A 21,547-nucleotide genomic window follows, 5' to 3' on the forward strand; every position below is an offset into this window, starting at 1 on the left:
AAATAGACAAACAAAACAAAGACCATGAAATAATAAAAATAACACATACAAGGAAATTAAAGTAAATTGAAAGTTAGTTTTTGCTTATGAAAATATTTGTTAGGCAAAAGCATAAAAGATCACAAAAACATAAATCTTCCCAGTTCCAAAATTCAAAATTCAGCAGATCATAAATTCCTGGTAATATGCACAACTACATATCATGTCACAACTACCTATTTTTATGAAGTTTGATGCAGTAGCTACAATGAGTTGCCTTTACAAAATAACGGATAGACAGTCAGACAGACAAACACACAAGGCGAAAACATTAAATCTCCCCACCAAAATGGGGACATAATGAGCAATCTGGACTCCACTAAAAACTGTATGCATGAACCATATGCAGTGGTAGAATAAGCACCCTCTGTTTTCTAGAAACACATACCAATTTGCTCATACAATGTCAAGTTGGTAGATGAAAGAGGAAAGGAAAACTATAACACAGTAAACAAATCTGTTCCCATGGTGCAAATTGATACATGTATACCATAATGACCCAAAAACTCATGATGAGGACTATAAAAATTTGTTGTGATGACTTTAATCTAGTAGCAGTTAACATAACCCTGTTCCAGAAACCTAATTGTAAGAAGCTGAACAAGGTACAAAGAGTCCATGTAGTTTTGGGAAGCACTGGCATAATATACGATAGAAGTGGTGACAGGAGAAAATTCCATATGTTCTGAAGAGATGTTGCCACAGATGAAAGAAAATTTAAGACATGGATTGAGATGTCATTGAATTTGTCAAATAGTTTGGTCATGAGTTTAAAAAATGCAAACAAAAAAAAAGAACATTTCAATTAACATTTGATTATTGACAAAGGGTAATAACATCCAGTATAGCCAGGTCAATATTGGCACGTCCTTATCAAACTAGTCACTACACTAACTTGTCACTTTCCAGCTGACAAAGTGGTTCAGTATAGCCAGAGTCCACACACTAACTCATCCCTGTTACACTGGTCACTATATAAAGGTGTACTTACCAATTGACAATGTTGTCCAGTATAGCCAGGTCCACACTGGCACATCCCTGTCACAATGTCACATGGCTGGTCATTACAATTACAGTAGAATCCACAATCAGGCCCATAAGTTCCTTTCTCACATTTCTCACTACAAAATGCTGGATAAAAAAAAATAATTTACCAGTTTAATCTACAGCTTGCCCACCTAGAATTCATCTGCTCCATCCTTGCTTATGGATGAATCCTAAGCTGGAGGGTCAAATAAGTTTTTTAATTGTTCTGTATTCAATACCAAGAATTATAACCAAATGCAAAATGGATGCAAAATACTGACTTGCACTATTCAGAATTCAGTTTAAAAGAAAGCCTGAATCGCTCACCTGGTTAACCAATTGCTTATTTGAAAAACTTGAGGAATGAGACAGACTAAGTTAAAATCAACTAAAATCAGTCATAGCATTTTCATGACCTGAACCAGAATTTTGCTGAAGGCAACAATTTTTGAATTTTGTTCAAAAACCTGTCTTATGACCCCTAAGTTCCATTTTTAGTATAGGCAGTTATATCTATTCACGGATTAAAAATCACAACAGTCATTTTGAGCTCAATACACTAAAGAATTATTATGCTTATTTTCATTCAATGATCTTAAATGGTTTTAGAGAAGAAGATTTTCAAAGTTGTACATGTGAAAAAAAAAAACAAAAAAACTGTTTCAGGGGTTGTTATCTGACATCAATTACTTTCATTGTTCAGGAGTACACATATAAAAACATTTATATTTAGTAACATATTCTGATGTTCCATAGACTACATTTCTTCTCTAAATTTTCTAAATTTTATCTGTTTACAGTATTAAGAAAATCAATTCTTAACATGTAATCTTTATATATGTGCAGTTTAATTACTGTAAACGTTTTGATTTTTGAGGTAGCTAATTTTCATGGATTCTGTCAAGTAAGCAGATTCGCAGGTATCAATTTTCACGGATTACAAAAAGGGTTAGCTTTATATAATGTTAAAAAATCATTTTCACATGCATTATTTTTCCAGCTATTCTGTCCACCGCGAACATAGCAAAAATTAGTACGCTTACAGTATGTTGTCAATATATTTGAAGAATTCAAATTTTGCTTTAAGATTAATGGAGTTCTGATAATTTCTACTGTCTTTTAAACATCTGTACATTTTGGAACTACCTCATTAACATCATAAACTATTTAATCCTGACCAATCATTAGAAAATTGAAAACTTACGTAATTTATATCCTGGGTTACATTTACAAACCCCTCCAACTGGATCACAATCTCCCTGGTTATTACACAGACATTTACTGGCACAGTTAGGCCCCCAGTGACCTGAGGGGCAGGGAAAGGTACATTTACTTCCCATCCAACCAGGATTACATCTATAACAGGGAAGATCAGTGAGTAAACAGTAGTCTACAACAGTTCTACTTTAATGAAATGGGTAATTAATGAAAGGATAAACACATTAGCTGTTTGTCTTCTTGAGACATTATAGCTCTAGCAAGTTCAAAAAGAACAATACAGTCTCACCTTGCTTCACTTGGGCTTAATATTTTTAATATTTCTTCCCTTGAAGTAACCCAATATTATTTATATTCTTCCTTGCACTCTTATGATGCCTAGCTTTCCTATAAAGTTTCATAATAATCCATATAGTGGTTTAGGCAGAGTTGGGCTTATCATAGATATAGACATACCAACAAGCAGACAGCATGATTCTTATATACCTTTGAGCTTAGAATTCGGCAGTTTTCAATCTTCAATTATCAAACTTGTCATAGAATAGTCTTAGAATCAAAAATTGCTTAGAGATCAAAACAAAAGAAAAAATGTGATGTGGAATTAAGTTCTTGCATTTATTTACCTTATAAAGAAATTCAATGGGAAGTTTTTAACATTTCTAAAATATTACATAATGTTTATATACACATAAAACTAAATCAATTCATTCATTCTGATATAAAAAAGATAAACAGTGTGAAGAAAACATTGAAGGGGTGAAAATGGATAATATGAACTATACAAATTCTAAGGTTTTAGTTAAAACTTACATGCATCTTCCTGTAGCAGGATCACATTTGGAATTATCATTAGTACAATTACAGATACCTTCAATATAAAATGTGAATTGGCATCAGTACATTTACAGATACACCTAAAATGTAAAATATAGAATTAGAATCGATACATTTACAGATACACCTACAATGTAAAATGTAGAAACATAATAATTGTAATTCATATTCCCAGATGAAATTTCATACTCATTAATTGGAACTTTAAAGACTCTAATATACATTGACCAACACACTATCCCCTGATCACATGAAGTTTTTACACACACCAAGTAATGATCTCATTGTTTTTTTGTCAAATAAATTTATAATATGATGAAGGTGAAACCTTTCAACGCTCCCAAAGAAACATTAATTAAAAACAACTTTGATAATTTTTGTCAGCTCTGATTTGATATATTACACTTATAACCTTCAAGTATGGTAAATTTTGTAATGATATATATTTGTCCTAAAGCATTATACTAATTGTCATAGTGATATGTCCATTGGCTGAAATATCCGGCATTCATAAGGAATTATTGGTTGTCATGGTCCGAATTGTCTTGGGTTGAATTGTCTGGCACTGGTTTCTTTTGTTGCATTTAGTTTCGCTTCATTCTGTTTCATTTTGAATAGTTTAATTATGTTTTTATAATGATTTGATTCATTTCATTGATTCTTTCTTTTATCGATTATTTTCGTTTCATTTTGGTTCGTTTTCATTTCACAATTTTTATGACCCAAGAATTATTGGTAATATTGATTATGTAATTTTCGTAAACATCTGGGTGCCATACTGCAGACTATAAGGCCAACCCTATCTTGGAAAAGCTATGATTCGATTTGTATTTAATTATCGGAACTAGCAAATATTTTCCGAGACTGGTTTGGCTTTCAATGGCACAAATACAAGTATACGCAAATGAAGCTGCCATAATGCTGTTTTTCAGCTCCTGAAAATGCAGATACAAATTTGATATTGATGCTTGTTCTTGCCATAAGTATACAAAACCAAGTTGATAATACAACCATTAGCGCTCCCTTCGGGAGTGTATTACACATTAACTTTATGAGTGACATGATTTTTTTTTTCCACCTCAGTCACAGTCTTGAATTTCTTTGACATCATGTGACACCCATGATGCTTAACCATGGCAATGTAATTGATAGAGCATACAACCTAGCACTTCATTGAACAAAACTGATGGCTATCTTTTTAAAGATAGTACCTCTTTACACTAGAAGTTGTTTAGTGTTCTCATCAGAAATGAATGCCCTGCCCTTTTTGATGGGTTTTTTAAGCACCCTGCACTTTTCTCACATTTCCCTCTAAGGTGATGTTAATGCTTGAATGCTGTGCCTTCACATTTGCCTCTAATGTGCTATTGAGGCCTTTTTTGTCTGTGCTTTCCAAAAACTGCAGGGGACACTATGAATAAATAATCATAATTTTCCTTACTTAAAATTAACTTCATCCACATATTGTCTTTAAGTTCATAGAAAATTTTAACAATATTGCTCAAAAACTTGAAACTTACTATTACAGTTAACACCAAAGTATCCATATGGACATGGAGTACTGCAATGGTTCCCATGGTAACCAGGTTTACATTTACATTGTCCAGTAACTGGGTCGCACAACTGTGTGTTTGTCATATTACAACTACAGTTGTTATTGCAGTCTTTCCCAAAGGTTCCTTGTAAACATGGCTAAAAAAATGCACAAATATTTATAGGAAAGATTTTGTATAATTACATCTTATTTCTACCTGTATATGTTGAAATCAACAAATATTTATGGATAGACTGAAAACCAGTCTGCTTTTAATACTCTTGAAACTTTTGTCTAATATTACATACAAAATGGAAGTCAAACAGAACCAATGAAATGTAGAATGAACACAATTTCTTTTTGTTTCATGTGCCTATTTCTATTTGTGTTACAGTAGGGAACATAAACAGTAACATCGCCCTTTAGATCTCTGAACACAACAGAAAACTTGTTCAATAACAACCAAATGTCCTCCTCTACAATGATTTTCAATGAGCTTCATTGTAATTGATCATTTCATACCTGTTTACAATTCAATCCTTGGAAACCAATTGGACACTGACAAACAATTTTCCATGATGTTACCTCTTGAGTCTTTGTAGAACATTGGCCCCATTTGGGCTGAAATATAAATTAATACATTCATCTGAGCGGCATATTTCAAACTCAATAAGTTGATATAAAGAAAACTTATATATTTAATTCTCCCACAAATAACGGTAAATCCTCATTCACAACAACCATCCCCAATTAAACTGACAAGACATTGATTCTTACATTATTGGTTTGATCGTCAGCTGTAACACACCATGGTTGGCACTGTTGAGTAACACCTCGATGGGCAAAAGCAGGCATAGCAGGAGGAGGTCCAAATACTGTCATCCTGTTGGTTCCCCCACAGAACTTTGTTGGATCACCTCTACATGGAGTATGACAGTCTCTAAAATGTATAAACAATTCAGATGTCAGTGAATTCTCAATATAACATGGGTCTGATTATCATCAGCAATGTATTTAAGCTGATGACATCCATGTAATCAGTACTAGATATTGTGAAAGTACTATTGTTCGTCAGGTATCAATTTTCATGGTAGGCTTTACCATGAAATTTGGTTCCCAACAAAAAGGAGAATCCCATTGATGTGTACACTGAAAACTTCAAAACCACAAATTCAAGAATCGACGAACTTGTGTTTCTTCCCTAATCCACGAAATATGGTATCCACAGATTAAAGTATTTTCACAGTACATTAAAACAATGAAAGACTTAAATACTAAAATACAGATTGACATCCTTATTTGATTTATATCAGAACAGCAAGGTCTTCTCAAATTTAAATTTGAATATTTGATAAAAATTCACTACTTTCAGGCTTTTCCATTGTTCTTCCTTAAGAATACAGCTTAAAAAAAGATAAATAATATTGTTGAGACTACCTACCCTTCTGGTTTTTTCCTGTCCATTCTCAAGTGATTATCACAGTAACATTCAAAGGCATACTCAGTTCCAGAAAATGCATAACCTCTTGACCTGTAAATAAAAATACCATATTTCTAACAAAGAATGAGTTGATACATGGTTTCTTTAAATGTTTGGACAAAGTTTGGTATCAGCAAAATTCAAGTTTAATGTAAGAGACCATGTAAAAGCTGTGTACCACACCTGATATTATTCTGCCAAAAAAAAAAATGACTAAGAAAATGAGTGTTTATCTCAATGCAAAACTGCAAAATTATTTTTATTACCACAAATTTCCCATGCTAGGTACTAATAAACAGTTGTACTTCAAAAGTTGTAGATTCATTTATAGATCAGAACAATTTTCAATGCAATGACTTATCAGAATTCATTATCATTTTTACCTGCATTGCTGCATACAGTACTCAGGTGTCATTTTATTTCTGACAGTTGCTGAGAGAGGTAAGGTGTAGGCCAGGGTGCGATAATGAATGTTAGGGTCATCAAAGCACCCTCGGTATACCTCATTGCCATAAACTGTGTTTTTGTAGTTGATCTGCTTTTGTCCTGCTTGACTGTGATCCTGAAAAATTGTTACGGAAGGTTTATAATTAGAACTTTTTTTAAAATTGAATTTTCACTGATTTTAGACAAATCAAATGTCACTGGCCTAGATACGTACATGAGTAAGTGCTGAAAAGTGTTACAAAAAATTCAATAAAATGAAGATATACAAATATTCAATCTTACCACATACTCATTCTGTAATGCAGATTGAGAGAAAACACCTTGTAACTTGGAGACAGATCCTTTAAATATAGCAGCATCAACACGGATACGTCCTAAACCACCATTACCTCCACAACCCACTGTCGTACCAAATCCTCCTTTACCCCCAAAGGCTGATATCTGGTTTTCACCTACAAAAATATTGGATAACTGGCAGATATTACTTCCACTATTAACCGCATAGAGATAATAATGTTTGATAAGAAGGAGACAAAAAAGAAATCTCATAGTTTACTGGCAACTTTTTATGTGTGCAATGGAAGCTACACATACAGCATGACTACTCTCTTACTATTGGAATATTGAACCCTTTGAGCTTAGGCAGGGGTTTAAAATATAAACAAGTAAACAAGTATATATTAAAGTGTTCAAACTTAATAACATCATAGATACATCACACCTATTATAGTCTCTTATCATGACACTTAATACTTCCTATCATTCCCAACAATTAATCATTAAAGTACAGTATTTCAAGCATTTTCTATCCTAGTTGTTGGTTTTTAAATATGAAAAGTTAATCCCAAAAATCTATCTGATTTACAACTTGGAAGTTATTAAATGGAGTGTCACCAAACTTACCCACACTTACAAACTTACTTTCTCTGCCAATAAATTACTACCAAACTTACCAACACTCACAACTTTTCCTGCCAAATAAATGCTGCCTCCACTTCCCCCTCCACCAGGTCCAGACATATCCCAGCATGCAGTGCTGTTATCACCATAGCAATGAAGCAAGCTGCTAATACTGCATGATAATGGACATCCAACACATCTAAAAACAAAAGAGAATGTAATGGGCTATAATTCCTTTTCTTTTTCACCCTCTGAATTATGTTCCTTTCTTATCACTGTTTAATCTTGGTTCTCTTGATTTCCCTTTTAATTTGCCATACATATTAAAATAAGTCCTTAACCAGAAAGACTATTGAAACAAAAACCCAAGAGACATAGTTACCTTCAACATATACTTACATTCCACTTCTATAGCTATCCCCCTGTCCATCCTCTCCATTCACAGTCACAAAGCCAGTAATGGTCACAGACCTTAAAGCCTTCAGACTGACAGCTCCTCCTCCATTACCACCTTTACCTCCTAAAATCATAAAATAATGCAGAAACTTTCTTTTCCCAATTTATACCATAAGTTTATAGTAATTCCGATAATATGTACGTGTTTTATTGTTCTAAGTGACGCCCGGTAGATTCATTAAAAAAATGTACAATTTGAATATTTTAATGTTGCTCTTTTCACATGTAACAACAGATTATAATTTATATTACTAAAGTATAACTCATGCTTTCTTCAAATAACAGAATCTCAAATCGACACATTAAAGTGAGAAAAAAAAAAAAAACATAACAGATAACCACAGCTGAAGTGAAAGATAAAGCACACTTTGGTAATCAACCACAGCTGAAGATACAGTACACTGTAGTATTCAAAACTTGTAAGTCAAGTAACAAAGAGAAAGTAAAGCAATATGGACAAATGCATTAAACAACATATACAAGAGTCAATTATAAACTCCATATCTAGAACACTGTAACCTAAATTAACTTCTTTTATATATGTTTTAAAATTCTATTCCATTCCTACCTGGGGGATTTTTAGATAAATCAGAAGCACTGCCCCCACTGCCTCCACCTGACCCCCTATACAGCTGTTTTAGGCTCCCATCTCCATACATCTTCCCTGGGGATCCAAATCCTGATTTGTCGCCTCTTGATTTCACAGGAGACAGTCTTCAATAAAGGAATAATTCATGGAGAAACTAGTCTTATTAGAAGTGATATAATTAACAAAACATTTTACCTTTGTTTTACAATGTGCTGGCTATTTATGTCTTTAAATAGCACTCCAGCTAAGAATCATGCAAAATGTGATACATGGTTGGAAAGCCTACATATTTTTATCTTTGATATTTTGTTTAAAATGCTTTAGTAAACAGAAAATAACATTTGGTTTTTCATATAACCCGTGCTCATAGGAGATAAAAATTGTATAGAATACACTGTAGAATTTGAAAGTAAGGGAGATAACTCTGTAAATGACACTCAAATACAGTAGAATTTATTAGATTTTCAATGTTGATTATCTCCTAAGAGCAGGCAGATTTGAATGAATAATTACACATTTCATAATATAGATCCATAAAACAACTTAATTACAAAAATAAAAATATGTAGCCTTTTTTGGGGTGTATCACATTTTTAAGATTTTGCATGATTCTTACAAAAACAGCTACTTAATTTCTTCCCAGGATAACACTTGGGTTGAAATTGGCCAGTTTCCTCATGTTTAAGAAATGATACAGCCTAAATAGTGCACAAAATGGTGACCAATAAAGTAAAACTTATTTATGATGTCAGAAATAAGACCATCATATGCCTATGATATTGGTCAAATGTTTATCAACCTTTTAACACAGCCATGGTCTTAAGACCTTTAAAGTACATCATATAAGACCCCTAAAATAAAATATCATTAAAATGGTGGACAAGGCCATGAATGCATATATATGTTATCACAAGCAGAATTTAAGTACCCAAACTTTCTGTCAGTAAAGGTCTAGATTTGACCAATTGATTGTAAATTCAAAAACAATATATACATTCTAGGTATAAGACTGATTAGAACTGAAATACTGGCTATCCTACTTACCCTAAAGTTCCATAACCACCTCCCCCTCCAGGTTCTCCTGCCTTGTCAGGTCTAGTGCTGCCTCCTGAACCTCCACCTCCTCCACCACGATTGTCCACTTTAGATCGTTGGCCCTTTCCTGGGAAAAGAAAAAAATAATGCTATAAATGGTTTTTCGTCGGGTCTATTTAGACTATTTCAATTAATTATCCTACCTAGATCTTGTAGATAATTCTTAATTAATAGTTGGTTATGTTATGCATTTTCCTTTTCCACATTCAAACATGTAAAAACAAGAGCTTCATATAAACATTAATAACTCATATGGTTTACATTTGTAGCTAGTTTAGAGAACATGAATAAAAAAAAATAATTCAGTTTCAATAGTATTTTATTTTTATACTTAACAACAGATATACAGAATATATTATGATAATTACTTTATACAACCGACTACATGTGGATATATGAAAATAACTTTTAGGGCAAGGAGCTTCACAAAATCATTTTTGACTCAACAGCACTTAAGAAGATTTCTTCCGAAAAAGAAAAATCAATGACTTTAAGAAGGCTAATCATAATTCTTAGCAATTTTTATTTAAATCAGATACAAAAGTAGGTAAACAAATCAATAAAATTTAAAGAATTACTCAAATTTGTTTTCAACTTGGAGTTAAAAAAATACAAACAATTAACAACTTTATGCAAGTAATAAGCATGAACATTTCCCAAAATGACAACAAATAAAGTTATAGTAGAATAATACATTTAATAATAAAATAAAAAGCTCTCCTTATGCAACAACACATGGTATATAAGTTACCAGGATAAGACTCTCCTTGGAATCCCATCATACCAGCTGTAGGAGACTTGCCTCCCCTGTAACCAGCTCCTACACCATTCAGTACACCATCTATCTGTATTCTCTGTAGAACAGAAAGTCAGGGTCATTGTGTGTTACTTCGACGAATCACCCTATACTGCAGGCAATATGTGAGTAATAATTTAGGAGAGTTAACCAGCTGATGAATTTAGCTTACTTGATAAATTAAAAAAAAAAAAAAAACATTGATAAGGCAAAGTCTATTTTCCCCAAAAAAAACATATTTTTAACAATTAAATATTTTCATGATATCATGGAAATTCAAGCTTAAAGTCATGGAAAGTTTTATTAATGCTAGTTTTAAATAGTGACTACAAACCAGTCAATTTTATTGTAAAAAACAACTTATCAGTAATTTCTAATTTATAAAATTTCAAACAGCACTGCAGATGGGTTCATCCATTTTAGCATAAAGATTTTGACCTCCGCCACTATTTCTAGAACTCCACTTTCAGGACTACCATTGTATGGTGGTATTGTTACTGTTGCTCTCTCTGGTATGATGAATGTGGTTATGTTACAATGTGTTCCTAAAAGTATAATACTATCAAATAATACATACATATCATGTTACTCAATTATTAAGATTTTGTAAAATTTTCCTTTTATATGCTAAGTTAAAAATTCCTTTCTCATCACAGCTAAGCAAGATATTGCTTGAAAAAAAAGGAAATAAATTTTGTAGGCAAAGTAAACATGAATAATTAAAAAGGCAAAAAGCTATTTATAATTATCATTGACCATCTTTACTCAGATTCCATTTTGTTTCATTGGGAGAAGTCTCATTATCCACTATAGGCATGTCAAGTATGATAAAACCTTAAATCCTTGCCGTTTATCTGTTGGCCATCTGTGACAGTCCAGTCTTCCCCTCCATGATCAATCCCAGCACATGGTGGCTGAATTACCTCCCCTAACTCCCAATGTCCAACCAAACCACCTGTTAATGCTTCTTGCTATCAAATTAAACATTTACACATACTGAATTAAAGTGTGTACATACTAACTGTTCAGGTTTCAAACAAGTCTTTGGTACACAAACCAAACTGAACTTAAGTAAACATGGATAGATCATGTAAAAACTTGAATAAAAAAAAAATTCAAAGTATGATAAAAAAAAAAACAAAAAAGAAAAGAAATCGCCTATTATGAGAAATAGGCATTAATTTTCTTTATTTTCCATCATAACCTTAAGCATCTTCTAGTCAATAACTTACAATTGACAGAGTAAAAATTATCAAAATAGTTAATTTCACAATATTATATAACGAACAAGTTAATGTGACTAAATCAAAACAGATTCCAGATAGATATTTATAGATATAGAGCTGTAAAATACTCACTGTTGTTTTAACATTACCCTGCATCTTCATACTAGATTCTAGTTCTGAGATTTTCAATGATCTTTTCCACACTTTGATTGTCTAAAAAAACAAAAACAAAGCAAATGGTCATATCAGAGGCTCAAAAGAAACAAACCTTTCTTCAGTAACTTTTATCAGTCAAGATTTTAAGTAAGAGAAAACATATTTAAATGTAGACATACATGAATAATCTGTTGGATGAGTTGTAATATGCAATCATTGAAATCACCCCAAAAACACTGAAATTCTAATTCCGTAGACACAATTCAACAACAAAATAATATAATGTTTGATGTACACAAACAAGTTTTTTATGGCAAAATAAAGTACCAATATAAGTTGGTTTCCAGTATATTGTAATAAAAAAGGTACTGCAGAACTCTTATACTAAATTTGACACCAACATGGCAGTTCTACTAAAATTTAAATTCAAATCCAAGGAAGAGGGTTTGTAGTCAGTAGTATTTACATCATTTTATTTTAAGGCTTTATCTGACCTAACCAGTTTGACATAGAAACACAGTAATACCTTAATCATTCCTTTGAATCTGTTACTAGGACAACAAACTTCACCACCGACCCATAGACCACTAGATGTAGGTAATACATACGGTTTGACCTGAAAGAATATAAAACATAATAATCATAATGAACAAGAAATACTGTGAGAAGTTCTGTACTCCCCATTGTCTATTCAGGGGTACATTAATTGTAACTAGTATTGTATTTATCACAAACTATTTTTTCATTCACAAAAATAACTTGTCTTGTGATTGAACTTAACCTTTAAGTGAAATCAACACAAAATTTAATCGGTTTACAGTAATACAGAGAAAAACGTAAATTAAACTACCTTGACTGCATTCTGAATGCCATTGACATAGCTGATGACATGAGTACCATTATGTATTGCTGCTACTAGGTACCACTGGCCAGTCTGAATCCTGACACCAGTATCAATACCACGTGTACATGAACTGTCCATTCCTTTGTAATACACCCAGAAATTCTCAAAATGATAGAAACCATAGTCCAGACAATCTCCAACTCCACCTAAAATTGTCTGCAAAGTGAAAAGACTTTAAGACAAATATCCAGCTATATCATGTTCTCTGTGAATATAATTAAACATTATCTTAAAATAAGAAGTTTTATTAAAAACACATGTTGAAATGAGAAATAGACCTCCCTTCTAAACATTTGGTTTGAGTGATGAAGTTACTAACCCTCCTGACACTATCAGCTTTATCTGGTCTAACCCAGGCAGCCATTGTGTACACTGGACCAGGGGACCACATTCCAAGATCTACATAACCTTCTCTGGAACCATCAAATATAGACCCACAAGAAAATGGTGGGCCAACCTACAAAATGTGTAATGTAAGAGAGATGTATTTTATACAAGATCATTGTTTTTGTTGTGTAGAATAAAGTTGTTATCAGAAGTAAAATTGACCTGAAGAAATAACCAAATTAGACATGACTATCATGATACAATTTGTATTTCATTGGATGCTGAGCAAATTCATGAAGACAGAATTTGTGTCAATGAATCAATTTCTTCTTGAAAGCAGTGCCATTTGATTGAGATAATCCTGTTTTGACATTCTTTTGTATTTTGTAATATATTCAATATAATATATCCCGTTCAAACACTACCTGTTTTGAGTTTCTGATAATACACCAATTATGAAAATAAATTAGGTCTTACCCACACTTACAATAACTAAAACAGCTTCATAAAAGACTGCTAATACTTGTCATTAAATTGTGCTATTGGTGTAACCAACTATATTCACTATCTACCAATAAAATCTAACCTCATTGGTCTCAATACACCTGCCATATGATACCCCTTTGAACATAAAAGGAAATAGACAATGGTCCCCAACATTATCTCCACCGTAAGTCTTGACAGCATTCTGAGGTACTGCATTGCATAATCCTATATAAAAACATAACTTGGCAAATAAGAACAAGGTTAAATAATAATATTACCTTTATCTATTAGCATCAACTTCTTAAAGAAATAACAATCAATACAAAAGTTTACAAAGAAAATCAATTCTTAAATGTCAGTCTTTGTAAGAATCAGGCAGTGGGTGAAACATGGTATGAAAAAAAAAACACCATTTTAAAAGTTTAATTAGATATTTGCACCACCAGAACCAAGGAAAATTAAATAAAAGTTTTTCCATATCACTTTGATAAATTGAGTTATATTTCATGGAAATGCACTGAAAATGAATATTTCAAGGACAGATAACTCTGTAAAAAACCTTAATTTTCTAACATTCTATTACAAATTTCTGTGTAAATTAAGTGATGTAGAGATCAAATGATGATCTTTTCAAATAGAGAAAGCATCCTTGTGTGACAGATCTGTGGGATTTGACATGAATTTTTCTGATTTTCCCCTTTTGACTAATTCTTACAAAAACTTACTCTTATATAACTGTTCCATCCCATACAGAAAGAAATTATGTGAACTTACACATGTATAACTTCTGCTGTACACAATAAAGTTAATAGAAAACCATGATTATTTTAATGAATATTGTTACTCCATCAATCTTAATCAATTTATTTTAGATGTTTAGAACAATCTAAACCTACCACCAGTCCCACAGGGACTTTGTTTATTTGTATCCTCATAGAAACTGCAATAATCAAAGAGCTCACACTTGTTACCATGATAACCATCTTTACAAACACATTCTCCTGTGACCTTGTGACAATGTCCTCCATGTTGACAACCGCAATCATACTCTATGATCAAAGAAAGTCAATCAAAATTTTAATAAACTCTTTTTCTGCCTTATCTGGCTTAAGACACATGCCCCTATAAAACTTAAGAAATGGTTATTTGCCTAAAATGTTATTCAGAAGATTTAATTGCTGAAATACATTCAACATACCTAAAGAACTCTCATGACATATATAAGATATTGCTGATATTGCTCTGTAAAAAGGGTATAATTTTTGAATGGTTATATAGGGAAAAATATGGTAGGAAAAATATGCAGTGCTTTAACCATATACTTTTTTTACCATCCTGGATCAACAGTTAAAGTATAGGAATTGTTTCTGAAGTGCACTGAATGCATTTCAGCAATAGTCACATAGTTTTTAGTGTGTATTTTTTTCTAAAGGATTCTCTTTGTGATTTGTACTTAACTTTTAGTTATGGCCCTGCTTAGCCAAATAAAAAAAGTCTTTTATCTTTCATTGCAATTGTGTCATTTAATTTACTTCAATTTAAGTTTTAGATACCCCAGCAAGTTGTAGCCCATTAGGATTGGATGTATTGCACCCCAGCAAGTTGTGGCACTCAAGATTGGATGTATTGCACCCCAGCAAGTTGTGGCCCTCTACATTGGATGTATTGAACCCCAGCAAGTTTTAGTCCTTTCAGATTGGATGTACTGCACCCCAGCAAGTTGTGGTCCTTAAGATTGGATGTATAGAACCCTAGCAAGTTGGGCCCTTAAGACTGGATGTATTGAACCCAAGCAAGATGTGCCTCTTAAGATTGGATGTATTGTATCCCAGCAAGTTATGGCCCTTAAGACTGGATGTATTGCATCCCAGCAAGTTGGGCCCTTAAGATTGGATGTATTGAACCCTAGCATGATGTGCCACTTAAGATTGGATGTATTGAACCCTAGCAATTTGTGCCTATTAAGATTGGATGTATTGAACCCTAGCAAGTTGTGCCCCTTAAGACTGGATGTATTGCAACTAAAAATAGAAGTTTTATGATACTTGTTTGTTTTTTTAAGAAACATCCACTAAGAGAGAAATCATTCATTTTTACGCACTTTGTAAGGAAAACTAACTTTTGCATCTGGCTTGGAGACTACACTGTTGACAGCCATGTCTCATACTGCATGTTCCTGTAGAATATTGGGCATTGTCTGCATCACCAGTTCCAACCAGGTGACCTGAGCTAAGAAAGGTTAAAGGTCATTATATACAGAAACATTTTACTATGATGAGCACATTACTTAGCAAAACAGCACTAAAGTAAAGTTATTTCTTTTTCATATACAAACCCCACCCCAGGCTATTTAGTCGTGCAAACAAGCATTCAACACAGGTCCTGAATCAAATGAAAAATCACCATGATTGGACAGGTTTCCAGCCAGGTAAAAGTTAAAACTTTGACATATTTTGTTTTAAAATCTAATAACATAATTTGAAGAAAAAATTGAACCATAACCAAGTTTACTGTTTTTATTTATTTTACAAGTTTCATTTCTATTATGAAGCATCAAACTGTCATAAGCATGATTTCAAAAAAAAAAAAAAGAACTGTCCTCAGTGAATCCCAAGGAAGCCTAGTTTCAGGCAAAAAGTCTCTATTACTTGTTGTCACAGGTATTTATATTTATATCAATAAAGAGACTTTTTGATAGAATTTACACTGTCTCAGCTTTGCATTTTAAGTCATACAATTTTATATTATCGAAATGTGCTTCATAAAATATAATGAACGAAATGAAGTATGTAAATGAGCTGTGGAAAAAGCCCCTCTTTTTAACTTTTTTGTTATAGTGTTATTTAATATAATGATATATATTCTGTCCACTTACTCATCCCAATAAGAACATCCTACCATCTCTGAACCTGATGGACACATGACTGTTCCAGAACCTTCCACATTGAATAGGATCACATGACCTGGATTGGAATATCTACAGACAACTTTTGGCTGAAAACGTTAAAAAAAACTTGAATTATGACATACCAATCTAACATAAATATTGGAAATTAAGAATGCTTTACATGTGTTCCAAGGAGCAACCTATTCTTACCAGCATTGTAACCAAGTACTATTAAGTAGTTAAGATCCAAAGATGATAAAAGCTCCACCAAGTGCAGCATGATATGACCATATCGAGTTGAACTCTGTTCATTTGGAAAACGTGTAAACACAAAATTAGTTTTTGACACACTTTAACATAGTGACTCACAGTTCATGATGGACACAAGAACTGCTTTGGATACACTATTGCACAATGTTTAGATATTCAATCTAAGTAAAAAGTTCTGCTTTCAATAAAAAAAAGGCCTTCCAAAAAATATCAGTTTAGGCCCCTAGTCCGTCTGCTACTCAAAAATGGTGTGAAATTTTCCAATATTGACTAAAAAATGTAGACATGGATTTCCACAATGATTCATATAAAAAAACAAATCCAAAATTGGACATAAGATAAAAAAGTTGATTTTTTTAGATGTGGTCCTTTTGGTCCCTTAAAACTTGAGAAAGGTAAGTAATATCTGAAAAGTGTTTGAAAATGTGGGCAGGCATTTTCATAAGGAATCCAATAAAAAAACATCTAAATAAAAAAGTTGACTTTTTGGGTGTGGTCCAACTTAGGCCCCTGTAAACTGATAGTGCTACATATTATTTTTAATCTGTTTAAAATTTTTAACATAGAATTTTATAAGAAACAAATTTAAAAAAACCAATGACAGCTTCATAATATAATACGACCCCATTTTTTGAGGTTGTAAATAAAGTCTTCAAGAAGCAATGAAATACAAAAAAGAATTAAAATAAGAATCCAAATCCAGGCCAGAGATTTTTTTATTCAAGTTAAAAAGCACTTCATGTCTGAAGAAAAAGAAAGAATAAATCACAACAAAAGTCTGGAAAGTACACACAAAAATGTATTTCTTAAAGTTTAAGTACATTTAATAATTTTATATATTAATTCAAGTTACAGCGCATCAAAGATCAATAGTGACAATATATATATATATTTCTGTTCATTGTAAAACATGATACCTTCCAAAATACCAAACAAATTTTCAAAAAAAAAAATGAGCTTCAAATAAAAAAAACCAAAAAGAAAGTCTTACATCTCCACTTTCTGTAACACATGTGTCTCCTTCAAACTTTGCCCCTGCACAGTTATGTTTTACACAGCTACATCTCTCTGGGAATAGTCCTGCTGGGCATGAAGTACCCATTGTGACAATCTGTTCTGAAATGAAAGGCATAATAGAGTTACAACTATAAATTGCACAACAAAATCTTGTTATCAAAATTAAAATTATGATAAATCAAAATCTTCTTGACAATAAATGACAATACTGAAGATACAAACAAGGGGAAATACTTGTAAAAGACAACAACAGGAAAACCATAAAAACATATAAAGAATAAAAAAAGTATTTGTAATCTCTATAATTAAAAAACTAAGTTTTGCATATTAAAAAAAAGTAAAAAACACACGAGGTCCAATTTTAATTAGACTGCTATGTTCTGCAGTCAAAGTGAAGGCCACTCAATGTATTATACATGTAACATCTGGATCTCACCCAGGGTAATACTAACTGGAATGTCTTATGGGTACTTCTTCATGTGACATTGATAAGTAAGCAATATTTACTAATCAGTATGAGACCAACCTTTAACAACATCACAAGTTGCTCCAGAAAAGTTGTTGTAACACAAACATTTGAATGCAGAGTCCGTCACAGCTATACACTTCCCTTCATTCTTACAGGGAGATAATCTGTAAGTGAATTATCTGAATAAGCATATCGTCAAAATTTTTTTAGGTATTTTATCTACAGGTCTATGGAAGGACCAGGCAGGTGTTATTGATAAACATGTTTGCAAAGAAATTTTAATCAAAGACTGGTCTTCAAAAACAATAACCTCAAAAAATCTCTGTCACTGACTTTGGATTCAACAGGGCACGAATGGGATATGCTCTAAAATCAGGCGACTTCCGCTAAAATCTTGGTTCCCTTGATACATTGCATACTCTTTCATAACCATGATGACCCCGAATGTTTTCAAATTACACATAACCAGATTAAATGACTGGCAATGGTTATATCTTTCTTTCTATATCAGGGTCCTAATAACATATATGACATATATATTTCAATCAATTATAACGAGCCCCTGTGTTTGAATCGGAAACTGGGTAATTTTACATAAATTCAATGCTAACCGATCATTTCATCTTTTAATGTGTATGAAATTTTTTATTAGAGGTACCTTGTAGCAATCTTTGGGTCGCTTATGATATTGATCAGGGAACCAGATTAGGAACCAGACTAAACACTGACAATAAACATTCATAAATATTCAGGCCATGCTAATGAATATGACCTATATAATCATGTAACGAGTCCTTGTGCCTAAATCGGAAACTGGGTAATGTTCAATGATAACCGATCATCTCATGTAAACTTCCTGTTTTCATACAAGCAAGAAACACACATAGAACACGTGTGTGATATTTAAGAGGTATATTTTTATCTTGTATGAAGCTAGAATTATGACGCTATGGCGGTAAACATGGCACAGATCTAGGGGATTATGTGGAGTATATATATAGAATTATGCAAATCATATGCGAATATTAAGTACTGGAATATGAGTGTGACAATGTTAGCGACTTAAAAATAATAACAAATGATCAAGACCACTGGAAAATATTTTTGACACTGGCATATAGTCTGGTGAAGAGTGATGATTGTTGTCAGGTTACAATTTTAGGGAACAAAATGGCAGAACAACATATCAAAAACAATCTGTCTTTTTTCACCATCCTTGACATTTCGTTTACTGTTTTCTAAGTAAATTTGATGAAGCTTTCGTATTCATCAAATACAGCTAAATGCAGGTTGAGTCTTTATTTTCAGATGTACATGATCTCATAGGGCTACTTTTTTTACAAAACATACTATATCCTATGGTGATTAACCATCACAAACAAAGCAAACCAGATGTTCCAGTGATAGAAGATTACAAACAAAACATACCAGACCTTTCAGTGGTAAATGATTACAACAAAACATACCAGACCTTTCAGTGGTAAATGATTACAAATAAGACCATACTAGGCACTACTTACGGTTGAAGACATGGATGTGTTGGAATGATCTGTAATAGTAATGTTGGTGTTACAGGAGCATTAGGATCAGCAGGATTATTTATAAGATCTGGGTAACACTGTCCTGGGAATCCTCCACAATGTCCAACTACAGTCTGAGGCAGTCCTGTAATAATTATAAACAAAAAAAAAAACAAAAAAATTACAGAAAATCTTCCAAACTTACTCGTGATAATGAAGAAATTGTTGGCACTTCATCAAAACAGCACAAATAAAATGGAGGATCTAGTAATGATTAAATTTGGGACAAATGAATGTGTAGATAAATCTACAGACAGACAGACAGTTGACAAGACAAATCTAACAGTAGATGGTATAATGATTACCTACAGACCAAGAAGTTGTTAAGTACATCATTCATCTTGGTCACCCTTCTTCTGTCTGAGGTAAAACCAAAACACATAACAAAAGTTTTCCCAGATTTTTAAGGTTACAGCTATTTAAAACTCTGAGAAAGTTTTTAAGAAGGAATCCTTAAATCCATATTAACTCTTCACGTATAAAAAACTTAATAGATTTATCCCTTTACTATAAACAGCAGACAAAAGATCATCTTACATCAAGCCTAACTACATGCAGTCAATATTTCATTTGATAAAAGGACATGTTACACTTAAAAAGGTAAAGACAGATCAAAAGAAGTTACAGTTCAAAAGATAAAGACATATAAAAGGAAGTTACACTTTAAAAAGTAAAGACAGATAAAAAGACAAGTTACACTTAAAAAGGTAAAGACAGATAAAAGTAAGTTACACCTAAAGAGGTAAAGTCAGATAAAAGTTACACTTAAAAGGTAAAGACAGATAAAAGGACAAGTTACACTTAAAAGGTAAAGACAGATAAAAGGACAAGTTACACTTAAAAAGGTAAAGACAGATAAAAGGAAGTTACACTTAAAAAGGTAAAGACAGATAAAAGGACAAGTTACATTTAAAAAGTAAAGACAGATAAAAGGACAAGTTACACATAAAAAAGTAAAGATAGATAAAAGTACCATAGTGTTTACAGATATATCAGGTGGCTTCTGTATGTGCATTCAAAGAGAAATGGGGCAAAAAAAAAAGAAAATGTGAAAGTTAAGACAGCTAATATTTTCAATTATCATATCTTCTGCAAGGATGATATTACACCTTAAAAAACTTGTATTATGTTGCCTCTATTATATGGTAAAACAGAATGTGCATTACATTTAAAATCTGCTTTACTTGGTAAATATTAGAGATTGATGGTACAGGAAAACTATTGACCAAATTATACAATAAACATGATTTTTTATTCTGTATTGTCAACTTTCCTTTTATCTGTGGCAACATCTCTTCAGCATCTGTGTATGGAGTTATCATTTCACAACTCATATGTATAAAAAGCTTGCTTAACTACACACTTGACCTTTTGTGAGCAACTTGGCAGGTTTCTAGAAAATTAATTAATTACTAGATATTTACACATAATCAAATGTAAAAATAAAAATCACAGCAATTTAAAATTATCACAAATGTACACCTTCAAATAAAATCAGCATGTACCTGTATGAATCTTCACCCTCTAAAGGCACTTATTACATTTTATGAGAAAATATAGACCCAAACCTGTTCCATATATAGAAATCCTCCAAACTCCACCACACATTTGTTGTTTGTTACCCCGACATGGTGTGTTACAAGTCTCTTCAGGTGCTGGGCCATGCTTGTTATGATTATCTCCACAGAAACACTGCAGATAATACTAAAATAAACAAATACATTAACTAAATCATCTCAACAGAAACACATCAGGTATTACTGAAATAAAGAATTAAATAAATTATCTCCACAGGTACACTGCAGGTAATA

The 21,547-nt window shown here is 32.4% G+C and overlaps 1 protein-coding gene across 6 annotated transcripts in view; it reads right to left on the bottom strand.

Annotated features, from left to right (window-relative positions):
• Positions 1 to 21,547, bottom strand: part of LOC148612475 (uncharacterized) — a 59,196-nt gene that overhangs the window by 20,074 nt on the left and 17,575 nt on the right. For all 6 annotated transcript variants that reach the window (XM_088593940.1, XM_088593941.1, XM_088593942.1 and 3 more), the window contains 28 exons: positions 21,305 to 21,440; positions 19,677 to 19,821; positions 18,214 to 18,320; positions 17,662 to 17,786; positions 16,389 to 16,507; positions 15,633 to 15,742; positions 14,410 to 14,562; positions 13,614 to 13,738; positions 13,020 to 13,157; positions 12,647 to 12,856; positions 12,323 to 12,412; positions 11,773 to 11,853; positions 11,262 to 11,385; positions 10,853 to 10,959; positions 10,370 to 10,472; positions 9,568 to 9,685; positions 8,503 to 8,648; positions 7,878 to 7,998; positions 7,532 to 7,677; positions 6,861 to 7,030; positions 6,515 to 6,693; positions 6,093 to 6,182; positions 5,429 to 5,591; positions 5,174 to 5,272; positions 4,638 to 4,809; positions 3,094 to 3,151; positions 2,270 to 2,421; positions 1,031 to 1,170 (listed from right to left, as the gene is read on the bottom strand). In XM_088593940.1, the coding sequence (XP_088450066.1) occupies positions 1,031 to 1,170; positions 2,270 to 2,421; positions 3,094 to 3,151; positions 4,638 to 4,809; positions 5,174 to 5,272; positions 5,429 to 5,591; positions 6,093 to 6,182; positions 6,515 to 6,693; positions 6,861 to 7,030; positions 7,532 to 7,677; positions 7,878 to 7,998; positions 8,503 to 8,648; positions 9,568 to 9,685; positions 10,370 to 10,472; positions 10,853 to 10,959; positions 11,262 to 11,385; positions 11,773 to 11,853; positions 12,323 to 12,412; positions 12,647 to 12,856; positions 13,020 to 13,157; positions 13,614 to 13,738; positions 14,410 to 14,562; positions 15,633 to 15,742; positions 16,389 to 16,507; positions 17,662 to 17,786; positions 18,214 to 18,320; positions 19,677 to 19,821; positions 21,305 to 21,440 (3,627 nt within the window). The remainder of the gene's footprint in view (positions 1 to 1,030; positions 1,171 to 2,269; positions 2,422 to 3,093; positions 3,152 to 4,637; positions 4,810 to 5,173; positions 5,273 to 5,428; positions 5,592 to 6,092; positions 6,183 to 6,514; positions 6,694 to 6,860; positions 7,031 to 7,531; positions 7,678 to 7,877; positions 7,999 to 8,502; positions 8,649 to 9,567; positions 9,686 to 10,369; positions 10,473 to 10,852; positions 10,960 to 11,261; positions 11,386 to 11,772; positions 11,854 to 12,322; positions 12,413 to 12,646; positions 12,857 to 13,019; positions 13,158 to 13,613; positions 13,739 to 14,409; positions 14,563 to 15,632; positions 15,743 to 16,388; positions 16,508 to 17,661; positions 17,787 to 18,213; positions 18,321 to 19,676; positions 19,822 to 21,304; positions 21,441 to 21,547) is intronic.

This window comes from Perna viridis, chromosome 7, assembly GCF_037379345.1.
Source record: "Perna viridis isolate PV_CMFRI_1.1 ecotype Kerala chromosome 7, ASM3737934v1, whole genome shotgun sequence".
Lineage (NCBI taxonomy): Eukaryota > Metazoa > Mollusca > Bivalvia > Mytilida > Mytilidae > Perna > Perna viridis.